The sequence below is a fragment of the Silene latifolia genome, chromosome 11, assembly GCF_048544455.1.
Source record: "Silene latifolia isolate original U9 population chromosome 11, ASM4854445v1, whole genome shotgun sequence".
Lineage (NCBI taxonomy): Eukaryota > Viridiplantae > Streptophyta > Magnoliopsida > Caryophyllales > Caryophyllaceae > Silene > Silene latifolia.
Genome location: NC_133536.1, coordinates 179,810,538 through 179,830,981, shown reverse-complemented (window position 1 = coordinate 179,830,981; position 20,444 = coordinate 179,810,538). Strand labels below are relative to the sequence as shown.

The window sequence follows — 20,444 nt, the reverse complement described above, 5'->3', positions numbered from 1 at the left end:
AACAAGATAAGAACGTCGGGTAATTAAACCAAGTTGATGGAGTACGGAACACTGGCCAGGAGTGTCTTCATCCATATCTAGCACACAACAAAAATCTTTCAAATACCATTGATGCATACGAACTTCTTCAGAGTGACAAGAACAAGGTGCACTTACGCCACAAGAACGTAAATATGAAAATTGAAATACAAACCAAAATAGCGTGCCTTCGATGAAAAAGAAACACCTTGATGTGATTCATATTTGAGCATATTTAGTCCCCGAATTAGCCTCGTTCCTGTGCTTTTTATTGCATAATTGGGTCATTTACTATAATTGGTAGGAAAGGAGTAAGAACCTTGCATTTTCATGGCAAAATGGAGCTAAATTGATCGAATTCAATGACCAAGCATCAAAGGGAAGACAATGCTAGAAGGCTTATGTAGATAATAAAGTAATTGGGCAATGGTGAAAGGATCCTTGCATCTCCAACAAGATCCTTGGGGATTGTTGGAGAAAGAAAAGAAGAAGAAGTGACTGCCCAGCAATCCGAGCGTCGCAGTGCTCGGGACGAGCGTCTAGCCTTGCCGCAATCCGAGCGTCCTGTGGCCTAGACGCTCGTCTTGGTACCTGATGATCCGAGCGTCGTCTTCCCCAATCCGCTCGAATTCCTCTCCAGTGCAAACCGTCCCTCGGCCAAGCCGCTCGAGACGAGCGTATTTCTTGAAGACTATGAAAACGGATATGCGCATCTCCCTCGAGAGGAGCACTTCCTCAACTTTTCTTAAGGGTCTTAATCGTCATTTAAGCCCTTAGTAACCCTGATTTATGTACCTAATCCTTAGTATAAATACCCCATTGTACTAATTGGATTATCATGTTCTTATTATGCATTCTTAATCTCATCTTAATCTTGTAATCAACTCTTAATTTAGCATTAATACAAATCTCATTTCTTAATCTTTCCTTAATTTCTTTATTGTTCATCATTTATTTTAGGTAATTAGAAGATTATTTGGATTTATTTGGAGGATTGACAACCTTCCATCAATTATCAAGTACTTCTATTATTCTTTGCTTTATTATTTAGAATCATTTTTAGGTATAATTCTCTCTTAATCCTTTTTAATTATTGTTAATCATTTTCATTTGTTCATCATGTTTTGCCTTGCAAGTATGATTGAAAACCTTGTTAGCATGTTAAACTTGATAATGAGTGAGTAGTTTCCTTAACTATGGTTAATGGGGAATTAGGGGAAACCAACATGGGGATTGATTCATACTTAATCTAATATGCTTTCATAATTAATTTGCTTGCTTGTTGTGATTTCAACTTATGCACATGTTATGTTTGATTAAATGCGAGCCTATGAATCCTTGCATTTTTTACCCATCACTTACCTTTTCAATGAGACTTGTAAGACATAAACCAAATCGAGTCTCATTAGACCATGCATATAGTTGGATAGGGAGGATTAGTCGACTTGTAGGTGTTGTACAATCTAATCGATTCGGCTCCGGGACCCAAACCTTCCTAGGGGTTGTAAGATGTACACTAACTCGATCCCATCACAACAATAATTGCTTGCATCTAGTAGAAAATATGTTTGTATGATCAAATCCCATGAATCCCCTATGAACCCATGACACCCTAGTGCTTTTAATCAATTGTTTACATCTCATTTTAATCATCTTGCTTGCTTTCATTACTTTATTTACATTGTTATTTAGTTTAGTTGATCTCCTACTTCAACCCAAATTGTGACACCCTTAGACACGACCATTTGCAATTGAAAATCCTACATCAATACCCGTCCCTTGGGATCCGACCTTTACTAACCTCTTTACTAATATTAGAGTAGTTTGTGAAGTTATAAATATTATTTTGGTCTAGGTAACTTTTGACGACGAGTAACAAAACCGATGAACCACTCCTACACCTCGATGATCTAACTCTCGAGTCACAAGGCTAATTAACCAGAAGATCCAACAAGTAGAAGTAAGGAGGACACCCCTCAACCAATATCCTGGCCAAAATCACCATAAAGCAATATTCTCCAGCGAATCCAACCCAAACCCAACGAAGAGCAACTATAAAAGCCTTACAAAGGCCATTATTTCAACATCCAGGTGCATAACACGAAACCAACTAGGCGACACTAAAGAATTCTGACCTACTAGCACCCAAGCTCAAAATAAGAGGAAGGTAAATTTTAATAGAAAACCCAAAGAATACTATGAAGCAAATCACATTATGAAAAACTGTAGATAACATAGTTTGGAGAGGATTGAACGAAAACTACCGTTAACACCACTAGCCACCCGAGAAACCCACATAACAAACCCCTAAGGAGCCAAACCGAATCAAACCGATTGGACAAACCCAAATCTAAAGCATGCAATAATGATTATAAGCTTGTCAGCCTACAGTGGAGGAAGAGGCGAGGGAAGAGGAAACACCGCTTTGATGACAGGACAAAACCACCATTTTGGAGAGACCATCTACTCACAAAGATACCAGTGAGAAGTAGGGGAGGGGTTGGGGGGATCGCCTATCCTATGGCATGTAAAAGAAGAAGGTTTAGATGAGATTGAATAAAGACCATTGGGCCGATCTACCATTGATAGGAAGAAATGACAACCATACCGTTGTCGAGAAGGAAGGGTGATCCTCCATTAAAAGTGATTGTTCCTGATTCTCTACCTCCAAAGTCACTAGACCTACATTCTAAATATTCGGTTTTACTTCTACTCAGTCTGTTGTTTTTAGTATGTATAATGTTTTTTTCCCAGGTAAGAACGAATTAAAAATTTGAAAATAATAAAACTTAATACTATTAAATTCTTAAAAATTATGGGGAAGTTTAATATATCGGATATGATTACATAGCCTCGACATGCTACATTTAAGGTGTGTTTGGATTGAAGGATTTAGAGGAAAAGAAAAGGGAAGGAGAGTAGTAGAATTAAAATCTCTTGTTTGGATATCAAATAAGGGTGGTGCGGAAGGGACGGGGAGAGATTTGAAGGAGTCTAGCTCCTCTGTAGTTCTTTTTACAGTTCTTGAAAAGAATCTGGAGGTCCAGTACATCCTTGGTGTAACACCCCCATACTCCAAGTGCCTTACCAGGACCACTCAGGTATAAGGATGCTACCATCTCGGTTACCCGAGGCAATGATAATCATCAGACAATAACGAAACAACATTTAAATAGTAATACTTTAGTGAAAGGTTACAATCCAAAACCAAATCCAAAATACGAATACAAGTTCTCAAACCAACTGTTTAATCAGCTAACTGAAATGTTTATCAAACTACTAAAGCTACAGCGGAAGACTTCTATCATCAGACGGTGGCACATCCCAGCTATCCCAGTAACTCGACTCATACCTGCTCAATAACTGCTCACCATCCCCGAATGTATCACCACAGTTTTTAAAACATTAAACGGGGTCAGTACTAATCACACAATTTATATAACCAACAGCACAGTAAACAACACAGCTCAAACAGTCACACACAATCACCCACTCCAATCAATCTCCGTCTCCGACTGTCCACTGGACCAGCCCTGCCAGTGGGGGACCGCAGCCGTACCCACCAAATCCCCGCTCATCATACCGAGTGATAACCCTGTCCCATTAATGTGCACATCCCCTCCCGTGGCGGGATCCACGGAGGGCGAAACTAGGGCGTGAAGCCACTCCCGCAAGTGACTCCACTCAGCCGAGAACGCATCTCGAGAACCAGAGACAAACAATCACAACCATTAAGCAGCAAATCAAACCAACAACCGTCATAATACGAATACGATAATATTCAACAATCACACAACACCAACAATGCATTATGGGACTAATACTGAGTAGGGAAACCCTACCTGGAAAGCACAACACAATCAGACGGTCTCACAGCTGATATCAAAAAGCTTCCTCTACGAATCCTCCTCCTAACATACAAACATATAATCACTACCAATCACAAAATACAACAAAACTCCCAAATCCCAATATTAGGGTTTAACCAACTTTAACGAAATACTATAAAAACGGTACATAGATCTTACCCTCGACGCAAGGATTACAACGGTATAAAGAAAGGTAAAATCCGACCTTCCAAGCTCCGGGATTTGCCAACAATGCGATTGATGCGAAGAACGTAGTTTGATTTCTCTTTTTGAAAGTAATTAGGTTTTAAAAGTGTTTAAAGAAAAGTGACGGAAGTTATTATATACTTAATCGCATTATTAACAAAACCCGACAAATCATCCCCCGTAAACCGGCTACTCGATCGAGTAGCTGAGGTACTCGATCGAGTGCCCCCTTACTCGATCGAGTATCAACGTTACTCGATCGAGTACCCAACAGGTCAGAAACTATTTTAAAACGCAACACACCCTTACTCGACAGAGTAAGGCCTACTCGATAGAGTACCCAGAGACTCATAAATGCGTAGTATTACACTTGGTCTAAAGCCACATCGGGGAAGAAATAAAGTAAGGGCCAAGATGGCTTCTTCTTATTTCTTCCTATTATTTCTACATATTTTACTCATCTTCTCCATTACGCCTGTTAATTTTTCGGCTTCCAATTCCATAGCCACCCATCAATAATTCATCATTATCATCTCTTATCACCGAAAAAAAAATCATTTTAATCTCTTTTGTTAAATCTCGTGATTTGGCTTTCTAACTTTTTTGAAGAAGATAAATAAGGCGGAAATTCAAGGCTACTGCCTACTAGTTTGGTGATGACGATTACGATTACAATGACGGATTATGAGAGGATAGATTGAACACCGATTTGGTGGTGACGTAGGTGGCGGTTTTGTGACAGGAGAGTTGGAAATAGTTATGGGTAATGATGGCTTCTTAGTGTGACGGTTTGGAAAAAACGACTGTAAGAATGAGGTGGTGAAAAGGTAATTTTCATCTGGATTCCATGGGGTGGAAATTTGTGATAGTGGCAAGGTATGACTATATGGTAGAAGTACATTAGTTTGGATCACCATCGATGAGGAAGGGATGGTGTACTCTTTTAATAATTTTAGTAATGATAATGGAAAATTAGTGTAGATCTCGCGCAAATACGCGGCACATAGAGGCCTTTTAATTTTTACTGTATTAGTTATAGATTTTAGATTTATATCTCATGAATTTTTATAAAAAATAATTAATCTTAAAATTAATCAAGAGAATCTACATAGTATAAAAGCCAAGTTTTTTCTTGGCTTTTCATTGGCTGATGGAATTGAAAACACTTTTTTTAGTAGGGACCCCATGTTCATTGTAGCTATTTAATTACTCTCTCCTATATTCAGTTTGTGTTTGTTTTGCATTTCTTTCTCTCTTTTTCAAGGGTGACAACTGAGTTCATCGTATTTTGAGGGAAAAAATTCGAAAAAACAAAAAAAAATATAAAAGTCACTTAAATACAAATATATTAAAGAATTAGTAAAAAAATTTAAAAAAAATATATAATTCAGACTTGATCTTATTAAGATAAACTCATTAATTAACTAGATTAATAAATACAACTCAGAAACAACCTAATTTTTCTTTATAATCAAATTAGTAAGGCATAATAAGAAAACATTAAACACCATATTTATTCAAACTTTAGTGAAATAATGTGAATGAAAAGAGATAGAAATGAGGAAATTTAGAGTTTTCATCATTTAATAGAAAAATAAAGTTTAAGAAAAATAAATTTATTCACCCAAGTTTTTTAAAATTGAAATCGAAGAATACAAGAAAAATTTATGAAGGATGAGAGGGGGAGTGAGAGAGAAAGCAGAACTGGGAGATTAAGAGTTCAACTGGCGCACCAATAATCTTGAAGAGGCGATAGTTTTGAGGTGAGATGGAAGTGTACTGAAAAGCAGGTGAAATATAAGACGGCGGGATTTTGGCAGTGGTAGGGTTACAGTTTGACACTTTGAGGCAGCAAAATTTATGAAGAATGAGGATACATGGAGGGTTATGAGTTACATGACTTATGAATGTGGGAGGTCATGGGTCAAATAATTGGGTTTATAATTATTTCGGTTAAATAAAATGCGAGTTTGGCCCATATTAGGAATGTTGACTAAACCATATTAATTAACATAACTTTTAATCTCATTTTAAGTAATATAAAATGACTATTTGAAACATATTCATACAATTTGTTTTTGTTATGTATGGTGTTAGGTTTGTCTTCAGTTAGTCTCCCTTAAAATGAAAGTATCCCGCCTTAACATTAAAACGGATAAGTACCATTTCATTTGAGCATATAAGACAAATCTAAATCTTTTACGTTTGACCAATTCTTATTATTTGACCCAGTAACCTTAAAATGGCGATACTCGGGCTAGATCGAGCAATTTGGATTCCACGTGTATTATTATATGGTTATTTCTGGCATTTTTTTTATATTGATTCACATCAAGTCGCCTATAAACGAGCTTAATCAATTCATTATAGTTGCATTCGGATTATGCAAGTCGGGTTAATTTAGATTACGTTAAACAGATTGGCCATGTCGAGATAAAATATGGGTAAAAATAAATAGGGGTCGAATCATAGTTAGAATACGGGTTAAAAATAGTCTACGACACATTTCGTTTATCAATTTTTACATTCTCTTAAATTAAAAATATGACTTATAGTCAAAAATTTTAAATATGCCATAATATAATACTTAATTGTGGATTTTCTGACAATAAAATATATGTTCAACAAATTTTATCAATGTAGACAGTGCAATTTCTGCACGGGCGTAAAACTAGTTGATTTCAAGAACTGTGTTTTTTAAGAAAATATTTTAATTACCTCCGATTATTTTAATAAATTCTTTTTTCGTCACGAAGTTAATAATAGGAGATACAGTTTATATATATAAATTATTTTAAATGAAAAATTAGTCTAATAAATGAAAATCTAATTTGTTTCCATATACTTCCTCCATTCTATTAAATTATTTACGTTTGCTTTATGAGCACTATTCTAATGGATAACATAAAAGATAGTCATGTGAGATCTTGTTTAAATTGTCTTACAAAGTGCATTATGAAAATCAATTTTTTATAATTTTTAATGATATGTAACTAAAGATATGAACAAAATAACACAAGCGTTGACATACTTATATAAAGTAAACATAAACTATCATATGGAATGGATGAAGTATAAGCTTGAGCACTTTAAAGGAAAAACTTTAAAAAAGTTTTATTCTCTTAGTATATAGGAGGATATGGGCCATAAGATTTTGAAGGACAAATTAAAATCCAATTATATCCAAACATCGACTCCGCATTCCTCCTCCGCCCTCCCTTTCCCTCCGTTTTTTGCTATTCAAACAAGGCCTTGAGCCAAATGAAAAGAAAACTATTGAGATTTGTCCAATCCGCTTGAACTGGAACTACAAAAATAATAAAATCCACTTCTTACATATAAATAACAAACATACAATGGACTCTGCAACTCGAGTAGTTCACGTTTTTTTCTCAAGAAATAACTGACGACCTTTGGCAATTAACTAGCCGAATCAGTTGCACATTATTTTCACAGTAACAGCTCCCACAAACACTTAAACAAGATAGTCTTACAAATGAAACCAACACATTAACCATCTCATACAAGACTCACTATCGCAAAACATGCTCACTTGGTCCACCAATGAAGGAAATCCTTGCGCCTGTTAATTTTCTTTTGTAGCTGTAGAAGTCCATAGAGCAAAGCTTCAGCTGTAGGGGGGCAACCTGGAACATAGATATCCACGGGAACAATCCTGTCACAACCACGGACAACAGAGTACGAGTAGTGGTAGTATCCGCCTCCGTTAGCACAACTTCCCATAGAGATAACCCACCTTGGCTCCGGCATTTGGTCATAGACCCTGATATGTAGAAACATGCAACAATTATGACATCTAGAAGAATGAGAATCCAAAAGATTTTACTTGATAGTACTAAAATGGCAAATTTTTGTCCAACAATTTTTTCAAGGAGTACGAAGAAAGTAAAATGGCTCATTATAAATTAAAATGGTTGGTAGCCTTCTTGAGTTCTTTCAATTTGAAGTTACAATTATCAGATGCAATTTTTATTGAATCATTTGCAAGTATTAGCCATAACCCGCCATTTGTAGAATCCCACATGATAGTAGGCAATGTTGATGTGTGGATAATGTCTGAGAACTGATGAAGGAATACCCAATGCAGAATTACAGCAAAAGCAGAAACACTCTCATCACAGAGGGTAGACAGTGGGTATTATAGCCATTAAAAAAACTGTCGACGAACTAGAATCTGGTACGCAGTATGCACTCATAGTCCTTTGATAAGAACTAAGAAGCTAGGCAAGTACAAACCAGAACTGGCCTAGTAGCCTGTACAAAGACAGTTGAACGGCCACCCAATGCATGTAGAAGCATATCGATCATCAATTAAACATGGTTAATATGTCAAAATTGCATCTATCAACAACCATTTGACCATTCAGATTTGGTTCTTACAATCAAAATGCAACACCAAGAGTATTAATAAGATAACACCCAAAGTGGCAAGGGAGCCTGCACCTTGTTGTAAGCATAGATAAGGTGCAAGTGCATGACTAGCGAGGCGTAGTACTACACAATTTCACATTTTTTCTTAGTTCTTCTTGCAACATACCTTCACTTTGCAAAATTATCCTTAGCTTTACTCCTTCACACTTTTAATCCAAAAAACAGGGTATTATGGGCATATGGCACAAATTTTTACACCGTGAATGCAAATTAGTTTACAAAAAAAGTGTGTCTCGTGTAGTTGTTTTATGAAGCCAGCACTTTCCTCTTGCTCCGTGCACCTTATTGTCACGCACTTTCATTGCCTCGGCTGAAAACTAAGACTACCATCCGAAACATGTAGCTTAAGTAAAAATTCAATGTAAGCATTAGACTAAGGTGGAAGGCATGTCTAAATACTGAAATTCTTCAAGACGATTTGTGAAGTCTTTCCATGACAAGTTGACAACCCCCCATCCCTCCCACACACAAGCTCGATTGCCAGATTAACAACAAAACGATCATCTCATCAGAAGGCAGAAAAATCGTTTTAGGCACATAATTGACATACCGCAGCATTTCAAAAATACAAATTATGGCCAATACGCCAATAACCCATCACTTCAGGGGAAACACATATACAAGCTTCAGCTTAAATGAACAAATTTATAACTTACGAGGCAGTGAGACACAAAATGACCCACAGGCTATACGAAGAGAGCTATTGAGCAAAAGTACCCAACAACATGGGAAGACTAATGCTGACAGATGTAAAAAAAAAATTAAATCGTTGTAAATTTCTAACCACACAATATTTATCTCTCTTACATGCCCTCATTTCCATTTCACAAGCACAAATATCTCCAAACGTTCTTGTAAGTTCCTAAGAAGACAAATCTTTCATCCCATATGCTGACTAGTACTCAAGGAAAACACTCCCCGTCATTATTTACGTCTTCAGCATCAAATATCAACACCCTGAAGCTCTCAATTGATTCTCATAGACATAAACAACAAACCTTCATCCCACAATATATATGAAAACAGACTCAAATGTTAAAATTAAAAAAGAAAAGAAAAAAAGAGCAAACTCTACACTCACGCTAAAATCTAATACAAACTCTTCGTATTTCCAAACCACCGGCTTAAAGATCTCAACTTCCAATTTCGTTAATGACTTCCATTTCCATTCACAATCATTATTAACATTCCCAAATTCCCAATGCACTTAGCCTCATTATTTCCAGATCAACATGAATTTTCCAACTCTTCTACCCTCACAACATGAACTTCAACAAATACCCTTAGATCCTTACAGAAATTTACGTCAACCAATCTCAATTGCTTTGGGACTAAAGCCTCACCCCCACTGTGATGAAAAAGTCCCAAGAACATCATCTTTCAATTCTCTTCACAACATCCATTCCAAACCAACCCTATCTTCCTTTTATCTTCCATGTGATTGTAAGTATTCTCAAACATTGAACTAAATAAGAACACATATCCAATAAGATAAACCACACAGCCCAACCCAAAAATCAAAGAACGAAAACATTCAGTACCATTTGACATATCACAAATCGAAACATCTGCTCACACCAATTACACATCAAAAATACAAAACAAACACTGGATAAAACGATTCTAAACAGGACAGCACTTCAAAAACCCCCCTAAACATAAACCACACTCAGAAATCGCGCTTATTATACCATAGACCTGTCAAAATAAACTCGAACCTGTCATCACAAACAGGCGGTCACTCCTAAAAAAATCGATCATAGATCAATACCTAACCAAAATAACCGGATTTGTGGTCACAAACAGGCCTTCACTCCTAAATACTCCATTCGTACCAATCATTTGTTTCCTTCTTTATTCTTTCCGATGTATTTTAATTAAAGGTAAACAATTGATTGAGACGGGAGGAATAATTCGATAATAGATCAATACCTAAACAAAAAAACCCGAACCTGTGGTCACAAACAGGCCATCACCCCTAAATAACTCGATAATAACAGACCGGAATAAAGGGGTCGGGGAGATGAGAAAACATACTTGCGAAGAGCAGGGGCCATCTTATTGGTAAGCGTGCCAGCAACAATCATACAATCCGACTGCCTTGGGCTAGGTCGGAAAATAATCCCGAACCTATCCAGATCATAACGAGCCGCACCGGTATGCATCATCTCGACAGCGCAGCAGGCGAGCCCAAAAGTCATGGGCCAGATGGACCCACGACGAGCCCAGTTCATCAGGTCGTCTACTTTGGAGATCACGTACTCCGCCGCCTTGGGCATCGCAGGCGGGGGAGCGCGTGTGTAGGAGGTGGGTTGGGTGGTGGTGGTGGAGGAGAGGGTTGGGAGGGTGGTGTGGAGGGATGCGATCGCGGTGCGGTATGCGTCGGTGGTGGTGTGGGATGAGGTTCGGGATATGGTTCGGGCTAGGTGCGCCATGGTGGATGAGAGGGAGATGGGAGAATGATTTGGGGATTTTTGATGTTTGCTCAAGTTTGGAATTGTTAGGAGACTTCTGACTCGTACAGGTGGAAAATGGGTAAATCGAACTGAGTTTGATCCGTCAATTTGCGCTGGTTATTTTAAATCGGGTCAATTACCGGTCGAGTGGTTTTAGGGCGGGTCACTTACGGTGATGTTAATATCGGGTTAATCAAGGTTGGATTGAGTTTGGGTCGGAATCGGGTCAATTCAATTTTTGGGTCATGCAATTTCGAGTCCTTTCGGATCTCGGGTCAACTTACCGAATCAGGTTTTTCGGGTCGGCTCAGGTTTCTCTAGTTTACTTATGAGGCAATGAACTTGAGAAACGGGAATGACAACGGTGGGGAGCTCGGGATACCGACCCAAACCTACACAAGAGTCGACACTTGCCCCGTATCATCACGACTCTTCATATTTCGAATTTATGGTCATCTCAGTTTGGTTCCTCTGCTACGAGTTTTAATGTCGATACCATTACAACTAGCTCAAAAAGATAATAATTTTTGCATGAGAACGGTAGGCGAAGTGGGAGGGGTTCGCAGAGGGGTACGGGCATGGGAGATGGCAGGCGATAATGGAGGGAGGTAGTTGTCTTGTGAGGAAGGTGGGCAGGGGTGGGAGATGTAGAATGTGGTAAGGAAGGTGTTGAGGATCGACGGGGTGGGTGAGGGGAGGTGGCATGCATTTGGATGGCAAGCGGTGGGGAGGGGCGGTAAGGTGGTGGAGGAGAAGAATAATGAAGAAAATAGGGGAAATTGAAAGGGGAGTTAAGTATATGAATGAGTAAAATGGCAACAGTAATATTTATTGTACATCATTGAGTGAATCTTGTATATAAAAGAGTAATATCTATTTGCTTTTGTTAATCGAATTTGGAGGTGTTTGATCGATGAATTTCCAATTTTTGCGAGTTCAAATATTTACCAAAGTACTCCTACTTCTAAACTATTTTACATACCTTACGTCAAGTATTGTGGATGTGTTATTTCAATACACGGTAATTAGTACTTTCTTCATTTTGTGAAAGTGTCTAATTGTCTAAACTATTTTGCATGTTTTATGTTAGGCCAAATCATGTTTATCATTCATTTTTATCTTTTTTTAGGTGGATATTTTAATCAAAGATAAACAAATGACTAATACGAAAGTAGTAACTATTTAACAACTCATGTAAATAAATGGTTCTCCAGTTGATTTTACTTTCCAAATTAAATCTACTTTTTTTTTTTACCTAATACACCCTAGTATTTATCAAATAGCCTCTTAATATTTTTAATTACCGCCATGGCGCCATTCTTTGGTGATTTCTAAGGCAAACGCTTCGATAATGATAAATGAGACTTTTTCAAACCTAAGTTAAATTCAACTTCTTATATCAAAGAGACTAATACAACTGAAAGCATCATTGCAACATTTTACGAACGAACCTTATGGTCATAATATCACTCAAAAATATATTATATCACTCGTTTTTATGCTTGAGTTAGATAAACTGATTAATAGATACAAGTATTTTTAGAAAGCGAATGACACCAGTAACTTAACCTTTGACGTTATCATTCTCCTACTCTAAGTCTCTAATGGACGTTTAGACTTATGAGGCAATTGACAAAGGCGACGTAAGTTGTACCAATGACACAAACATGGAAAAACTACACCCATTAATCCCATTATTAGTTCGAACTCATTAATAGTTAGAGATACTTGGATCTTTTTTTTGGTAAAGTAGTTGTTAATAGTTAGATGTATAACCAAATATAGCCACAAAACATACTCTACACTGGAAGATCCACGTTTGTCATTTGGTAGACATTCAATCAATTCATCAATTGAGTGAATCGGCTTTCATAAATTTCTCGGGACAATTAAGACATTGAGAGATCCAATCGCTAGCGCATCCAGCGCCCGTCACCCAGCTCAGCCAGAGAGAAATCATGTTTTTTTGCCTAAGATGAAGTACCAATTAGCAATAGTTGTGTTCTAGACACACATGTCCGGCATTACCGGAGTTGCAATGAGAAGTTCAAGTGAACAGAAAATGAACATTGGGAATTATAGGCAATTGAAGTCATTGCAAGACCATCCAAAACCACAAGTTATCCTAAAGACAATGCTAGATTTAGATACGGCCATGGGAGCTACCAAAATAGTAGAGCATTCTCCAATTTATGTACACTTGCATTCATCTTTTACAACTCCAATTAAGATTTACTAGCTAACTTCCCGACGACTACACACATATACATGTATTTAGATTTATCCATACCAAAAAGCTTGGAGTTCATGCGTCGAGTCTTTGATTGAAGTCATATATGCTTAATTGGCTGCTCCTGTCGTTGCTACCTTCCTCCACTTGGCGGTTACCATTTCTTCGACTTAGTTCCGAACACATTTCCTCAACTAGCGGTTTCCATAGACGAACCCGGGCGTTTATAAACCAATTAGAAACCTGTTAATTTCATATCAATAGGCAAATTACAATAGATTAGTATTACTATCTAGATAAGTAGATTAAGACGAAGAGATCTTTGTAAGTTACATGTCTTTGACCTTCATGCTATTTAAGCTACAAATTCTCCAAATACAGGTAATGAAGTAATCCAATTATATAGATCTTTGTCATGTTTGTCAATCCGAGAATAAATAAACATACCCTCTTTCTGCCAATCAGCTGTTTATATACGGAGTATTTTTTTAAAATTAATTTTCTGTGCGGGAAAATTTGTACAAATGGGCGCTTACTGATGATACGTAGGGAGTATTAATTATACAGAACCATCTTCTAGATGCAGCATGTAATATGTTTCAGATTTGTTATTTTGAAACCCGTCAGGACAAATTATAGAGATACCTGGCTCCTCGACAATCCACTTTTAATCGCAAGCAAATGCTTCTCTGCGTCTTTAGGATACCTGAAATAATCAAACACCATTACATGTTCTCTATTGTAAGTGGACTGCAAGAAGACAATATGGGAGTGGGGATAGTCGAGTCCAACTAAAAAGGTCAATTCCATGTACGAGTGATTGCAGAGAAGTGAGATAACTAACGGGTGAAGAAAGTTGTCGAACATCCATGCTCTTAAAACCGAGACAGATTTCTCTGGCAAGCCTCTCTGAGGTCTCCACAGTTGTTGATCTTTCTTCTTTAATTGCTGGAGAGCCCACTGTTTCTGAATGAAAGATTTCTCAAAAGATGTCCTACTGTCTTCACCAACTTCACTATCCATCCCCATTTCTAGGATTTGATTACTGATTCTCTGTCTTAGATTTTTGTAGAAGAACGAGACTGATTGAAGTGCAAAACACGCGTGTAGTTGAGGGTCCAGCTCCGACGCAGCATGGAACGCTGATATTACCGTGTGTATCTGATCTAAGCATCGGCTATATTGATCATCAACCTGCAACATACAAATATTTTAGTTTTGTCAAGGCAAATAAGCCTAAGACCCTCAAGAAGCAGCACCAGAAGAAAAGAAGAACTGGTACTGGCAAGTCTAGAGCTGGCAAACAGGTCATTCAGTCGGATTTGGTTCAGGGATCCAGATCATTTTGGTTGCAGGGTTATCAAGTCATTTTTGGGTAGGTGTTTACGGGTTTGGATCATTTACGACTAAAGGTTTTTGCTTCAAATTAGGCATCTTGGATCATTTACGACTGTTTTAGGCTGACTATTAAGATATTTTGTTTCAATGTAGTCATTTTAGGTCCTTTTCCCTCCCTTAGGTCGAGTCGGGTCAGTTTTCTTAGGTACACCTACAGATACAAATATGACTCCACACTTAAAGTTGAACCTTTTAATTCAGACATGAAAGTCGAAAACCTATTACTTTCCATCTTATTTGAGTGATTGTTCAAACTTTTACAAATAACCAAAAACAATCTGATTGGACGAATGATGCAATGACAATATATTTCCAAACATATATAGACAATGATTACATAAACCCAAGTTATATGGCATACCACTTGAAGCAGAGACAAGAGCTGCGACTTTTTAGACTCAAGTTTCTGTTTTCTGTGTGAACTTCCTGCAGGAACTTCAATTGACCCATCATTGTCCCGAAATTCATCAGAAAATGGAACATTTGAACTAGAGCTGATCAAATGGCCGACAGAATAATTGGTGGGATCTACATTGTCGAGGGAATAGCTCGCAACTTGTGAAAGTATCTGCTGAAGTACTGCACGATATTTAGACCCCGATATTGCCTGAGAAAACTGGGCTGACTGACTACTGGAAGCCCTACCTAGAGAGAGCTCCTTGTCACGTAACCTTCTTTCAGGCTGAGAACTGTCAAAAATATACGAATAGCCCATATCAGAACACTGTTCTTGAATGCTCTCTGGGCAAGGGAAAGGCGGGCCAGCAGTAGCTAGACTTAGGCCCAGCTCATTTTGAGATCTCAATGTTCCATAAGCAAGACCATCCTGGGCCCCACTGAGCCGCACAGACTCCATATCCGAGGTTGTTCTCCATCCCAACTCAGGCTGCATCGCAAGCCTGTTCTGCTCCCATTGCCCTAAGATGTCATAGCCACAACTTAGAGGAACCGGGACTGCAGAACTTGAGGCATAAGAGACATTGCTTGAGTACATTGCCCTAAGAGATTCGGATGCCTCTTCTTGTTGAGGAACGACTGAATTATCCAAGGAACCGGAACCAAAAAATGCACTCCCTCCGTCCATAAATAAACTTCCTGATTTGTTTAGCACAAAAATATAGGAATGTAACGAGATGTGGGTGAAAATGCAAGTTGATGACAAATGGTGGTCATAAACCATACTCACCACAAATAATACAAAACAAAAGAAATATTTCAACTGAGATTTATTCATGGACACCTCAAAACAGAGACCATAGAGTTTTTATTCAGGACAGAAAAATTACCTCGCAAGCATAGGTCTTGATAATTGAAGTACTCTTTATTAAGTAATTCACCATTGCCGACACTTTTATCATGATGAAGATTATCAAAGGATTGCCCTACCGGATGGCCAATCATCCTGTCGTTAGGATAGCCAGGTCGAAAGAAAGTAGTTGGGAGATGGGATTCTGACGACAGTTGAGGAGAAGTTCCCTCGATAACGACTGGCATACGATTGTATAGATCTAATTGCATGAGTTGATCATTCTCCATGATGGACTGCCTGAAAATATACAGGATCAAAAGCAGGCATTCAATAACACAGGAGGAGGATTGGCAAAAGCTTTTTCAAGAGTATTTAACAATGTAGCTTCCTCATATATCTACGCGTTAAAAGAAAAAACAAGTATAGGGATATAGGATTGGCAAAAGCTTTTTACGTATCGTCCTTCAGACTCGAAGAATATAGACGAGTTAGCCGATATGATTTCCACGATCAAACAAGGGAAGAGAATGATCTACTCCTATTAGCTACTAGAAGAGAATGCTTTCCTCAAATAATAGGTCACTTTCACCAACAGGAGACTCAAATAACAAGCAGAGGTTGCCTTCAAATCCTGATATAATTCCCTCCAGAACATTTCAATAGTCGTTCAGAGATAGTACATTTTCAAGAGTATTCGAAGTTTAATACCAAGTTCAAAGGAATTATGTCTATTTCATAATCCACACTCTCAGCAGGTACTAAGGAAGGCGAAACATGTTTCCTTGCATAAACAGCCTCAAAGGCTCAAGTACTTTCATCACCAATGGGCCCCAAAAGACTGCCTACTCTTTAGCTTTGGAATAAAGCAAAATGACCCTCTAAACACTCTATCCTTCTTTTATTTTGAGAGTAGCAGAGTGTGGAAGCATTTCATGATGCCATTTTCACGATGGGTCATCCAACGCTCTCCCCGTGTTAAAAATACAAAGGTAAAGCTGCGTACATTCGACCCTTGTTATCTCACAGACAAGTCGAAAGACATTGAGGAATTGAGGTAATGTTGTTGTATACTGTTGTTGTATAACAAGCCTGCAACATCTAGAGAAACAACTTGGCCTCATTACCTCAGAAAACTATGGTAACCATGCCGAAATGGGAAAGCAACCCAAGTAAACTTTTTCTTCCAGGTCAAGGGAGTTACAACTCGCAAAGGCAGGTTTAATACTAACGGGATTGAAACCCAATCATGAGTACCATGTGCCAATGATTTTACTAAGCTAGCCGACGTTTGCACAACTCTAGTATTCCACGCGTCAATGATTTTACAAACTAACTAACCGACGTCTGTATATAATTCTAGTATACCAAGTATGCTCACAAGGAACTAACACATCAACATATACTTTACTACTTACTACTACTACTATTACTACTACAGTACTACTACAAGAGTATACCACCATCAAAACTAAGTATGTTCAGGACCAAGTGAGTTCCAGACAATGGAATATTTAGCCTTAATTCTATCACAGAGATACATCAATCACTCCAAGGGTCAATGACACTGTTTTAGTTACTTGAGGTTCAAAGTAACATTACACTGAAACCACTCCAAAAGAAGCATTTATTGAAACACCTAAATAATGCAGCTACTGACAGCAGAAGGGATATTTAGTTTAAGGTACTAAACTCCCACCAACTAACAAGCATTAAGATAACATTTCTTTAGCAAACACATTAAACAATATTAAAGTTCAAGTACCAATCTTCACATGTAAAGTTAAAATAATCAGTATTTCTTGCTTAACACCGTCATAAGTTAAGACCTCTCACAACTATCCTTTAATTTTTGCTTTATGTAAATCGGTTGTGAGTGCTTAAGACTTAACCAAGAAATTGTGTAGAACAATAAATATTATAAGTGCTTGACTAATATATAAATAAAGTTAGTATCAAATCATGTACATAAATGTAAAGAAAGATGATACCAAAAGAACTACTAACCTTTGTGTTTTTCCCCTTTATAAATATAAAATAAAATCAGCTTTCTCCCAACCACTCCTTAGAAAAAGTAAAGAAAACAATGAGGAATGTAAAGACTAAGACAATGGAGTTGATTGATTTTGTAGGAAATCAAAACCAAACAGCACCAGAAATGTAATGTATGATAGACTTGGAAGTGAAGGATTGAGGGTAGAAATGTTAGTTGGGGTATAATATACTAATATATATATCCTGAAACAGGGAAACAAACAGCACCCTGAAGGCCTGTACACCTCAAACCTCTTCCTATATGTGTTTCCTCCGGAACTCCCAAATTAAGAAATCATTGCTTTGCTCTTTTCTTCCCAACAGTGTAACATTTCAATTATTCACCAACTTGTGGTAAGTAAATACTACTGTAGTGAACTCAATACTGTCCTCATTTCATATAATATCATGTCTTCAAAGTACAGGGTAAAAACAATCCACACTACCCTCAGTCCTCACATGCCTTATTTAGACAAACAAATAACAAAAGTCGACACACGAAAGAAAATGAGATCGGCTAACATGAACCATCCATTGTTTCCACAAATAATATCATGACTTAGAACTTTACAGGTTGAGAACAAGTCACACTATCCTTACATACCCTACTAAAACAATCTAATAACGAACAGCCGATAACAAAGTTTTAACCCCGAAAGAAAATGAGGTCGGCTAACATGAACCATCCATCGTTTTCACAAATAATATCAGGACTTAAAATACAGGTTGAAAACAATCTAATAACGAAAAGTCGATAACAAAGGGTTTTAGACCCGAAAGAAAATGAGGTCGGCTAACATGAACCATCCATAGTTTCCACAAACCCGACTAAAGAAAATCACCCAAATAAAAACAACAGTAAAGTAAATGAAATTAAATTAACATGGAACCCACAAAGCACAAACCTTTTGCCACCAAAACAACAAGTATACTGGTATAGTAAAAAAACACAAATGTGAGTCCAAAAGAAAAGAAAGCAAAAATCAGAGAAATCCAAGTCAAGAAAAGAAAGGGGATTCTGAATTCTGCAATTGGGAGAGAAAAGGGAGGGTGGACCCTTAAATAAGATAAAGAGAAGAAGAGGAACCACATACAAAAACACAACACAAGATTCAAAATTTATGATATATGGAGTGCAAATAAAGGGGGGGAAAAATACATATACATAACACTGATAACAGTAAGTTTAGTACAGTAAATGCAGTGTCACACATTTGTATTGCAGGCTTTGATAGGGTCCCATTAATATGCTTTTTAATCATCATCATGATCACATAAATTATAGGGCAGCTGCCTCTGATTATATAGGGCTTAACACTCTATGTACTGTAATAAGTTAGGTGTAGGAGTATATAGGTGTAGTTTAAACTTTAAATGATCAAATAGTTTTACTGGTTTTAACTTGTGGGTATATCTGAGGGTTTTGGTTGTTTATTTCTGAGACATGCCACTACATTTTGTCATAATTTGGAAAAGTAGTTTGGTTTTTAGTTCATATTTGGGGAGATAGCTAGAAAGGGTATAGTATTTCACTCCTTGGTGTTTGGATCATAGTTAGTGATGAGAATTATGAGTAATTTTACAGTAAGTTTATATGAGTGTTGCTTTTAATTCAGGAACTTTGGTTGTTTCATGGGTTTTAATGTTTTATGTACTCTTGGGTTTTTAGAGGGATGGTGATTTGTATGTCTTGGAAGGAATATCACTATTGTCATCTTCTTCTACATTAAATGTCATTTAACTTACACAAATTCTCATTTGTGACGGCGATATCCGTCACAAGTTTGTGACGGGTACCGTTTTCTCTCACAAAATGCTCATTGAGAGGTGAGTGAGAAACACATGGGGTGCCCCACCTTTGTCCCCTCTCCCTTTTTGTGAGAGGTCACAATCTTGTGACGGGATTAGCCCGTCACAAGCAAGACTAGTTGTTTAACTTAAATGTTATTCCCTCCTATTCACTATGATCTTCCACATTAGTTTTGAGGTAAAATTTAGTTGTATGATTGTATGCGGATATAAATGAAAGTAAGAGAGAGAATGCGGGGTTACAAATTACTACAACCACAAATGATAAACAAATAAGAAAAGTGGAAGATCTTAGTGAATTTGCCGTTTTAGAAAAGGGAGTTGCTAAATCCCGCGCATTAGTTTACTAAATCCCACGCATTTTACCCTTGATATTCCATAATTGCCCTTTGTCTTCAAAGATAATTAAAAAGAGTTTTCTCTCTTTTTTTTCTTTCAAAACCTAACCAATTCGTTAATTGTTCGACAATAATGGATCGAAATTCGCGCATATCACTGTAATTTTTCCATTTTATCAAAAAAAATTTTAATACCGTCATTTAATCGATTTAAGTAATTTTTTATTAAAAAAGTTTGTTTTTAAAATTAGGGTTTGAACTACGGTCGATTACAATGTCGATTAACAACAGTTATCGATTTTAGTGTCATTTGCAGAACAATATTTGAATACTAATGCAGAAAGAATGCTTAAGTCACGCCATTAATTCACGAAATTGAATCATTTGCCAGTAACCCAGTATTCAATT

The 20,444-nt window shown here is 37.3% G+C and overlaps 2 protein-coding genes across 4 annotated transcripts; both read right to left on the bottom strand.

The window, feature by feature from the left end:
* Positions 1-7,389: 7,389 nt before the first annotated feature.
* LOC141612114 (NADH dehydrogenase [ubiquinone] iron-sulfur protein 7, mitochondrial) lies at positions 7,390-11,067 on the bottom strand. The gene is made up of 2 exons (XM_074430831.1): positions 10,563-11,067; positions 7,390-7,857 (listed from the first exon to the last, which is right to left on the bottom strand). Exons 1-2 carry the CDS (start codon positions 10,958-10,960, stop codon positions 7,623-7,625), a joined length of 633 nt encoding a protein of 210 aa, XP_074286932.1. The 5' UTR covers positions 10,961-11,067; the 3' UTR covers positions 7,390-7,622.
* Positions 11,068-13,033: 1,966 nt separating this feature from the next.
* LOC141612113 (homeobox protein ATH1) lies at positions 13,034-19,599 on the bottom strand. Of its 3 annotated transcripts, none has more exons than XM_074430828.1 (6): positions 17,863-19,599; positions 15,896-16,155; positions 14,971-15,704; positions 14,056-14,405; positions 13,857-13,917; positions 13,034-13,454 (listed from the first exon to the last, which is right to left on the bottom strand). In XM_074430828.1, the coding sequence occupies exons 2-6, from the start codon at positions 16,143-16,145 to the stop codon at positions 13,287-13,289; spliced, it is 1,563 nt and encodes a 520-aa protein (XP_074286929.1). In that variant the 5' UTR covers positions 16,146-16,155; positions 17,863-19,599; the 3' UTR covers positions 13,034-13,286. The 3 variants fall into 3 exon arrangements, with proteins under 3 accessions (XP_074286929.1, XP_074286928.1, XP_074286930.1); XM_074430827.1 differs by having other exon boundaries at positions 19,102-19,512; XM_074430829.1 differs by having other exon boundaries at positions 18,795-18,973.
* Positions 19,600-20,444: the final 845 nt, after the last annotated feature.